This window comes from Sceloporus undulatus, chromosome 11, assembly GCF_019175285.1.
Source record: "Sceloporus undulatus isolate JIND9_A2432 ecotype Alabama chromosome 11, SceUnd_v1.1, whole genome shotgun sequence".
Classification (NCBI taxonomy): Eukaryota; Metazoa; Chordata; class Lepidosauria; order Squamata; family Phrynosomatidae; genus Sceloporus; species Sceloporus undulatus.
The window spans coordinates 3,743,720-3,753,972 of NC_056532.1; the positions used below are offsets into that span (position 1 = coordinate 3,743,720).

The 10,253-nt window shown below is 48.0% G+C and overlaps 1 protein-coding gene across 7 annotated transcripts in view; it reads left to right on the forward strand.

Moving 5' to 3' along the window:
- The first annotated feature begins 5,370 nt into the window (after positions 1-5,370).
- Positions 5,371-10,253, forward strand: part of MLXIPL (MLX interacting protein like) — a 19,621-nt gene continuing 14,738 nt past the window's right edge. For all 7 annotated transcript variants that reach the window (XR_006100928.1, XM_042442428.1, XM_042442434.1 and 4 more), the window contains exons 1-3: positions 5,371-5,776; positions 9,110-9,216; positions 9,707-9,789. Coding sequence is in view for 6 of the 7 variants with exons in the window: in XM_042442428.1 (XP_042298362.1) it covers positions 5,373-5,776; positions 9,110-9,216; positions 9,707-9,789 (594 nt within the window). In the remaining variant the exon portion in view is untranslated. The remainder of the gene's footprint in view (positions 5,777-9,109; positions 9,217-9,706; positions 9,790-10,253) is intronic.

The window sequence follows — 10,253 nt, forward strand, 5'->3', positions numbered from 1 at the left end:
CACATCCCAGGTTTCTGCAGGAGGAAGCCATGGCAGTGAAAGTGGGATCAATGGGATGCTACATACAGTGCGCCCGCATTATACGCGGCTTTGAGCATATGCACATGAATGGGGCGCACTCCCGTGGTGTGCGCCTTGTGCACCACTGCCGCAGGCACAAGCCCCATTCATTTGAATGGGGCTTGAGCATCCGCGTATTTTCTCTTACGCGAGGGGGGTCTGGAACGGATTCCCCACATAAGAGAAGGGCGGACTGTATATATTAGGTTTCTATTTTATAAACTAGAGTGGGCCCTCCACATTCATTGGCATTAGGAGTGCAGGCCCCCATAAAATTGGGGGCAATGGGAAGTCAAGTCTGAACGCAATCATGGGGTTTCACATTATTGCATGAGAGGTGATCATATGCAATTTCAGGCGATGGCAAGCTATCTTCGGGTAATGCGAAATCAGTTCGGACACAATTCGAATTCACATAAATTCGCTGAACTAGCGAATCCACGCAAATGCGTTCTGGCCCCACTTTTTCATTCGAAATTAAAAGAATTTCCTCCCGTGTGATAGACTCCATTGACTATTATAGTCTTGCATTGGAGGAACTAGAAACATCTAGAGAACACATATTAACCAAATCTGCAAAGGTCACAGCCACAAATCATTCTGTAGAGGGATCCTGTTGCCCCTCTGAGCCTCACTGAAAGAAAGCGGTTGGCAGCATGAACCTAACGTCTACTTCCTCAGATGCTTTTGGAAGCAGACTTGAGTCCTGCTGCCAACGTCTTTCTCCCAGCGAGTCTCAAAGGGGCAACAGGATCTCACCACACGCCTGCCTGCTTCCTTGCTGCCCCTTCCTTCCCTCAGCCTCTCATTCCGCCATTTTTATTGAGCCTCCTTCCCTTTCCCTCAGAGGTGCTTTGGCCGCCATTTTGTCTCCCCCAAGCAGCCCTTTTATACTGCCCCGCCCCTTCTCCACTCCCATTGGCCACAAGGGCTGTCATTCACATGGTGACAGCCAATCAGGGGAAAAGGCGGGAAGAGAGCCTGCTCTTATTTCTCTCACAGCTGCTTCTAGTTCTAGTCCCTCTTCTCTCAGGTGGAAATAAAAGGCGGGAAGAGGCATGTGCCAGAGTTTAACTCAGAAAATGGCCGCCTTTTGTCCAAAGTGTGAAGTAAATAAATACATACATAAATAATGGTGACCAAAGCACATCTTTCTCTCAGTAAACAGCCATCCATCCTGACCCCAATTCTGCAAAGCCTTATCAAAGATGACTGCCAGCTGCAAATAATATTCCCAAACCAATAGTCCCTCTGTTGTTGTTGTTTTTTTTTTGGGGGGGGGAAGGAAAGCCATAATGCTCCCAAAAGCGGTCTTTGGTGGATTTTGTTATGTTTGACATCTTTCTGTTTCTCTTTTGCTCCTTCGTTTCCGTTTGGTTCAATGTGCTTTCTCTTTCTCTGTATCGTTTATTTCTCTTTGGTTTGTTTCTCTTTCTATCTTTCCACTCTTTTATTATTATTACGCACATTGCCTCCCTTTCCCTGCCTCTTTCCCATGTTTCCCAGTTTCTGGATGCAATCTCTGTAATGGGGCACCTCTCAAACCCAGGACCCTCTCGAATCCCTCTTTATTTTTTCTCTCTCATCCCCCACAGGGATCCAAAATGCTCCAAGATGGAGTCTCTGTTGCTTGCTGTTGGGAAAGTGGCCCTCCTCTCCATGGCCAAAATGGCCACTGTGGCCCTTCCTTCTCCCTGAGGGCATTAAAAGATGGTAGGCTTCATGCCACTTCTCTGTGGCTTCTTGCATTAGTTGAGATATATGTAAGAGTGACAGATAGGAAAATTAGTATTTTTATCCATTTAACCACCAAAAAAAGCACAAAAGAGACACAAAAACCGGTTACATATTCTTGTTGTGTGCCTCCAAGTCCTTGTGGCAACCCTTAGGCGAACCTTTCATAGGGTTTTCTTCATAGACTTCTATTGCCATCCTCTGAGGCTGAGAGAGTGTGACTTGGCCAAGGTTAACCAATGGGTTTTTGTACTCAAAAGGAGAACCGAAACCTGCTCTCCAGAGTCTCTTGCGGTTCCTCTAACTTGAATCCACTTTTCTGTTTATTTTCTTCATTTCAACAATGACTTAATCAAAATTATAATACATTTGTTTTTATATTGCAAAACAAATATCTGTTGCCACACTGACATTTTCAACCTAAATTGAATAGCATGGCACCTTGGTACGAGGTGATTAAGGACCTCCGGCTTTTCACATTTCTACAATAAACTTTGCATTTATTGCCTCATATTTAGTTCTCTTTTAGCTAAACAATTCCCCAACCATGGTTGCATTCAAGAGGACCCTGGGATCTGCAGAGAAGGCCACAAGACCTTGCAAAGCAACAAATCCTGGGATTATGATAAATGAGATGAGCTAAAACGCTTAAAGTGGGGTCAAACTGCATTATTTCCACAGTGTAGATGCACTCTAGGAGACCAGACGAAAAGCCTTAGAGTTGCTCCTCTGCTTAAAGTTTCACCCCCTAAAGGCACAGCTGCGACAGCTGGTTTGAGTATTTGGCAACCCAGCACATGCCTGGATGGGAGTTCGTGAATGTTGCATCATGTGCTCAACAAGGATTCAAGGGTGCCATCTTCTGGGCATGGAGAGAGTACCAAGCAAGGCTGTCAAAATCCATGCTGGGCATGGTCCATAGAGCAGCCACCGGGTTGATCCGCAGTGTGATGCAGCAGCTAAAAAGGCCAATGCAATTCTAGCCTGCATCAATGGAGCTATAGTGTCTAGATCAAGGGCAGTCATAGCACCACTCTATTCTTTGGTCAGGCCTCCTCAAAGACGCTGAGTGTGTCCAAAGGAGGGTAACCAAAATGGCGAAGGGTCCGAACCCTGTGCTTTATGAGGAGAGTTTTAGGGAGACGCAGGGTCTGTTTAGCCTGGAAAAGAGAAGGTTCAGAGGTGATATGATAGCCATGATTAAATATTTGAAGGGGTGTCATATTGAGGAGGGAGCAAGCTTGTTTTCTGCTGCTCCAGAGAATAGGGCCCGATGGAGCAACGGATGCAAAGTACAAGAAAAGAAGTTCCAATTAAACATTGGGAAGAGCTTCCTGAGAGAAAGAGCTGTTCGACAGTGGAGTCTCCTTCTCTGCAGGCCTTTAAACAGAGGCTGGGTGGCCATCTGTCCCAGAGAGAGAGAGAGAGGGCTTGGGTTGGGAGTTCCTGCATGGCAGGATATTGGACTGGATGGCCCTTGGGATCTCTATATATTCGGTGATTAAGGGCAGCAACAAGCCCTGCCATTCCCCTCTAGGCTTCAATGAAGAAGCCTTTTCCTTTTCCGTGGGATGCCTAGCAAAGCATACCCCACAATAATGGCACCCTGCCGCCTGGAGCGTGGCCCATTGGGGTCGGCCTCTCTTTGCTGGCAGAGCGACAGGGCCATTGTGCCTCCGTGACAAAAAGGCGCACCCTCTCACAACCCTCCCTCCACCTCCTCTTTGTGCCTTTTCTTTGTGCCATCTGTTTTTCTCTCTGTGTGTATGTTTGAATGGCCCACCTTCCATATCCAGCAAATAAATACAGGACAGATGGGGGGGGGGGATATATTCCTTTCCACTTGACTCATCCTTGTTTTGTGGCAGGGAACACGCCTCCGTCACGATCCTCTTGGCACAAATACTCCCTCCTTGATCATTTGGCAGCAAAATATATAGCCTCGAGGGCTCACACAGCCCTGAGATGGCTCTATATAACTCCCTGGGATGCCTTTTTGTTGGGTGGATTGCCCCTTTTGCAGTGGATCCCATCCCAGCGGGGCGGCAAATCCACGCCAGGCTTTAGTTAGTTTTATAGGAGCTCTTCCAAGGTGCTAAAGCCATTGAAGAACTGGGTTCAGTAATTTAAAACCAGGAGTGGATTTATTTCCCCACTGACATGGAAGCCACCAAAAACTAGGGATGCCGGCCATGAAAATCTTTGACTTCACATTATCATCATCATGACCGTAAAGAACACCTTTAAAAATCCTGTAGGACCTCAAAGAATCTATCTGTCTGTCCATCCATCCATCTATCTATCCATTCATCCATCTATGCATCTATCCATGTTGTGTGGCTTCGAGTCATTTCCGACTTATGGCAGCCCTATAGTGAACTCATAATGGGGTTTTGTGAGGCCGAGAGTATGTGACTGAGAGTTTCCACGGCCGAGCAGGGATTTGAACCCAGGTCTCTGAGTGCCCTAATCCAAAACTGAAACTCCTATACAGTACTGTTAGTCCGAAGAGGGTTTGCCATTGCTTCCTCTTCCACTGAGAGACTTAGCCAAGGGCACCCAGGAGGCTTTCATGGCTGAGTGGGAATTTGAACCCAGGTCTCTGAGAATCCTTGTCCAATGCTCAGTCCATGAGTATTTACAGACCTTTAAGAGCCGAACTCTATGGCCCACCTTTGCCATCTGTGCCATCCTCCCATGCGTCTCCCGTGGGTGTTCAACACGCCATCTGTGTTGCCCCCAAAACTCTGACAAAGCCTGATGCAGGCCTATTGTTTTCTTGAACCTGCTTCTCCCAAAGGCTGGTGTGTGTGTGTTGCGGTTTTGTGGGACTGCTTTTGATGTCATTTCATGCTGCGCTGCACACAGGTTGCTATATAATCTTGCTTATTTTTGCCCCTTAATCTAGGGTTTGTACATTAGCAGTAAGCAAACATGGCACTCTCGCACTCGCTCCCCGGCAGCCTCCGGCCAACGCAAACAAAGTCTGTTTGGCCAGTGCATCGGTGGCAGTGTATATATGTGTATGTGTGGTTGTGTTTGTAAAAGGGTCTCCCTGCCTTTCTGCCCTTCCACCGAAGACAGAAAATAGGACACAAGAGAGGCTGCCATTTTGTTGGTTTCAATGCAGTTTTCCTTTCTTAACCAGATTCAAATGTTGCCATCCTCTGAGGCTGAGAGAGTGTGACTTGGTCAAGGTGCTCCAAAAATAAAGAGAAAAAATAAGCATATATAATAATAATAATAATAATTATTATTATTATTATTATTTGTATCCCACTTCTCCAAAGGATCAAAGCGTCTTACACTAGAAATAGCCATAAAATACAATAACCGCATGTTTCCTTCTAACTCAAACTTTTCAGGCGGCCAAAGTAATATTCAAGGTTTGGCAATGATTGTCCGACAAATTCAGACAAGCCGAGACCTTTTCCTCCTTTGGGATCTGCCCATTTCTGTGCCATCCCTTGCCGCATGGGGTTAAATACCCTTACAAGGCCTTTGGGTATCCACCCACTAAGGAGGCAGAGCCATACCAGGCTATAAATGCAGCTGCCTGGTGCCCAGAGAAGGAGAGAATGCGAAGGAGGAAGGTTGGGCACCTGGTAGATTGTGCTAATAAAGGTGGGGCTGAGTGGCAAGGGCATGGGCATGGAAAGCTAGCCACATCGCAAAGAATCCCACCTGCCATGGCTGCCATCCAACCTGCCATACCCGGCCCTTTCCTGAAACCCCAGATTGTCCCGAGGCCGGACTCTTCTGAGTCCGATTCGGATTCGGACAGCCCGGTTTTTGTCGGCGTCTTGCCCGACGCCAAGTACCCAGCCTCTTCCCAAGTGATCCACAGCGGGCACTTCATGGTGTCGTCTCCGCACTGCGACGCCGTGCCCCGTCGGCGTCACCACCAGGTCTACCCAAAGGACCCCCCGAGCATTGATCCCACCTTGACGCGCCTCTTTGAGTGCATGAGTTTGGCCTACAGGTGAGTCTTCTTTTGAGGGTCACCTGCGTGGTTGGCAGGGAGAGGGACAGAGGCAGGATAATGCCAGGGTTAAGATCCCAAGAAATAACGTGGCAATCTTAAAAGGAATTTTCTTAAAAGGACTTGGATGGCACTATGTATCTTCAATTCCAGCATTCTTAACCAAGCATAATTCTCCACCATCTTCTTTCCCTTTCTGTTGGATTGTGTTGTTTCTTCTCTGTCTGCAGTTTCCTTGCATCTCCCCAAATGCCAACCAAGGGAAAGGTTGAGATGATGCCAAGGGATTCTGCCAGGGAAGGATATACTTCGGACCTCCTGGGCTGCATCCGCACTGCAGTAATAATCCAGTTTGACACCGCTTTAACTGCCATGGCTCACTGCTGTGGAATTCGAGGGTTTGTAGTTGTGGCACCAGAGCTCTCTGACAGAGCAGGCTAAATAAAACTACACTTCTAGAATTCAATAGCATTGAACGATGGCAGATTAAAGCGGTGTCAGACTGGGTTATTACTGCCATGTGGATGCAGCCAGTTTGAATCGAAAACATCTGGAAGGCCGAGAGTTCCCTTCTTGTCCAGCAGCCTAAAACTGAACGGGCAGAAGATCAGTAGGGGCACATTTTGGGCAACCCAAGGGCTTAGGGTTTCTCAGGATTGCATGGATGGGACCTCAATGAAACTCTGTGCAAATGCACTTCAGGTTTGTCAGGAATGTTTAGAAATGTGGCTGCAAAAGAAGGATACAAATAATCTGCCAAAGACACACACACACTCACACACACAACAAAACAACACAAAAACCAAATACCAGTGTGCTTTTTATTCCACACTGGACAGACCTGATGAAGCCCAAGAACGGGGGCATAGAAAAATAGAGCACAGAATGGGAAGGGGTCCCTGAGGGGCATCTAGTCCAAACCTTTGCAAAGGCAAGAATCCAGAGTTGATGTCTTTGTTACAATTTGTCAGACCTTTGTTTAAAAACCTCCAAATCCGCCACCTTCCAAGCAAGTTGGTTCAGGGGTGTTGCTTTTTGGGGAGGCTGGGAATGAGAGCACTGCTCCTTGGAGTAAGGATCCTGCTGCCTCCCCATGAAATTTCCCTCCGGTCTGCAATCTCCCAGCATTGCAGTAACTTCAGCGGAGGATTTAGAAATGCAATTTTAGGCCTCCAAAGAAAAGAACCAGGGCAAAGGGACCCGGGGAATGCAAACACGGCAAAGTCGAATGAATGTTCTGTTTCCTTGATTTATTTCAATGTATATCTCAGCTTTCTCCATGAGACCCATGGTGTTTTCAGTGCTGTGGATACGTTTGTTGTTGTTGGCATTTGAATTACTTAAGGATGGGATGAGCTAAAGAGATGGTAGGATCTCTTTCTCTTGGCACCCAGGTCCTTGGGTAACCTTGGCCCATGGGGCAGTTGGCGAGATGCCCGGGAGCAGATGCTTCCCTGGACAAGTTGGCGCACCCCACGGTTGCAATTGGGGCAGGCAGTGTTTGCTCTGTGGATGGGCCTCAAAGAGACCCAATTCGTCCAAAGGCAGCCCCTTGGGGTGGATGTTGGGTCCTTGCTCCATCTTCCATATCACCTCTTAACCTTCTCTTCCCCAGGCTAAACATCCCCAGTGTCCTAAGATGCCTGGCATGATAGTTTCCAGACATGGTTTATCACACAGGGATGACAAGAGCACTCATAAGCATGTGCAGAGCACCCTTAGCTTGACCAAGGAATGAGACGCAGCGCATCCTTCCCACTTGCAGAAATGCGTCAGATTTCTGGATGTTGGAAACACTCCACTTATCCTATGTCCATCTTTTATGATCTCTTCCAGGCAGTTTATTTATTGAAACCATTTTGAGGCTGCATCCACACTGCAGAAATAATCCAGTTTGGTGCCACTTTGACTGCCAGGGCTCAATGGACGGCTGGGGAAATTGTAGTTTATGGTGGCACCAGAGCTCTCCGACCAAGAAGGCTCAATGTCTCACAAAACTACCATTTCTGGAATTCGCTAGCATTGAGCCCTGGCAGTTAAAGCGGTGTCAAACTGGATTATTTCTGAAGTATGGAAAGGTTTTGGAGCCAGGTGCCCAGGCTGTAGTGGAGGGAGAATAAATGACCAAGTGATTTGGTCTACTTCCATCTCCACCTGGCCTACTTTGCAATGGCTGTGGTTGTCGTTTTGAGGACATTGTTTTGCTTGCTGCAGATCCTTGGAGGGAACAGAACAGACAAAGGTGATAAATCAAAGCAGATGACTGTGATAATATGCATAGCAATGCTGTGAATAATAAAACCATAATCTCAAATGCTTCCTGGCTGCGACCCTGACTTTTGCACCGGGGACTTTAGAACCTGGTCCTGATCCAGCGTCGTATAGTGGTTTGAGCATTGGAATATGCATCTGGAGACCAAGATTCGAATCCTGGCTCGGCCATGTAAACCCAATGGGTGACCTTAGGCAAGTCACACTCTCTCAGCCGCAGAGGATGGCAACGGCAAACCCCCTCGGAACAAACCTTGCCAAGAAAACACCAGGACAGGTTTTCCCTTAGGGTCGCCCTGGATATGTTATCTCTCACCAAAGGTCTTTTGATCAGCGACAGTCTATATGCTAGAGCTCCACAAATCTTTCTTTTCATTAAAACTAAACATAGAGGGGGCCCCATTGTGCGGTTTCCTCCATCGCGCATGATGCTCCGCCGTTGCCTGGCTGCTGTCTCTTTTGGGATCTTTCCATCCCAGCTGGCCTTTGCTTGTTTTCCCATCCGGAAAGACGACGAGGCACGGCTCTGAGTGCGGGTCCCTCTCACGCTTGGCACACAGATGAAGGGAAATGCGCTCACAAATGTACGATTAGGCCACATTGCGCGGCGGCAAAGCAAACAGCCCTCCAAGGCTCTCTGGGAACTGGGGGCAATGAGGACGGAGGAGGAGGGAAAAAACACACATAACAGGCTGTTACTGTTTTTCTGGTTTCTTCAGTCAACATTGGCTTATGTTTGGTTTGAAAGGAAAACGAAATGCGCTGGGGAACTCCTTTTATTCGAGTCAGGGAAATGCAAAGCCATCCTAATAAACATGGAAGGAGTACTGCCTGTGGCGGGGATCTAGATTCAAATCCTCACATCTGTCATCTAGGCTCACAGAACATAATCCCAGAATCCTAGAGATGGAAGTGTACCCAAGGGCCATCCAGTCCAACCCCATTGTGCCATGCAGGAACTCACAGTCGCAGATCCAACCTCTGTTTAAGCATGGTAACGAAAAAAGTTGGCACCTTGGCTCGCTTATCTCTTCTCTCATATCCTTTGGTTTGATGTTTCAGCGGGAAACTGGTATCCCCCAAATGGAAGAATTTCAAGGGACTCCGTCTGCTTTGCCGGGACAAGATCCGCCTGAACAACGCTATCTGGAGAGCCTGGTACATCCAATGTGAGTCTTGGGGCTGGGAGGACGGTGGGGCTGGATATCCCCCCCAAAAAGAATCATGGAGAGCAAACGCAGGAATACAAGTGTGTGTGTGTGTGTGTGTGTGTGTTTGTGTCTTTTTCATTGCAACCGGATCCCATGGGGACTTGCTTTGCCTTGTGGACTTTGAATTGCAACTTGGCAGATTGGAGTGCCCCCCCTTTCCATCCTCAGTTCAAAAACAAAACAAGTCTGCAAAAGTTCACTTTCTGCAATACAGAAAGTTGGTTTCACAATCTGGATTTCAACATTTTCTTTTGGGGGGGGGGGAGAAAGTGACGCTTCCACAGGGAGCCAAGAGTGAGGCTTTCACAAAAATTAATCCCAGATTCCCCCCCCCCAAGATGGGGGGGGGGAATGTTGCCCTTCTTTTTGGTACTGGAGTTCCCAGCATCCTGCCACCAGCCAGGCCACAGGGATTGGGAAACCTGATTGTTGTTCTTCTCTGCTACAGACGTGGAACGCAGGAGGAGCCCCGTGTGTGGATTTGTCACCCCCTTGGATGGCTCTGAGGCTGATGCCCACCGGAAACCTGAAGTGAGTGTTGTGGGGAACATTTTTTCACATGCGACTGGAAGCCTGATATGGCCCTGGGTTGTGTGCTCTACGAGTCTACGCAGTCATACACCACAATGCACATAAGTTGGCTTCTGCCATGTGGAGTTGCTTCCTGGCATTAGGTGGAGAGCTTCACGGCGTTGGTCACCCAAAGGTCCCTTGGCCAACTAAAGGTTCCTTGGTTAACCGAAGGTCCCTTGACCAACCAAAGGCCCATTAGCCAATCCAATGACCCTTGGCCAACCAAAGGTCCCTTGGTCAATCGAAGGTCCCTTGGTCAACTGAAGGTCCCTTAGCCAACCAAAGATCCATTAGCCATTCCAGTGTCCCTTGGCCAACCAAAGGTACCTTGGTCAAACAAAGGTCCCTTGGCCAACCAAAGGTCCCTTGGTCAAACAAAGGTCCCTTGGCCAACCAAAGGTCCCTTGGTCAAACAAAGGTCC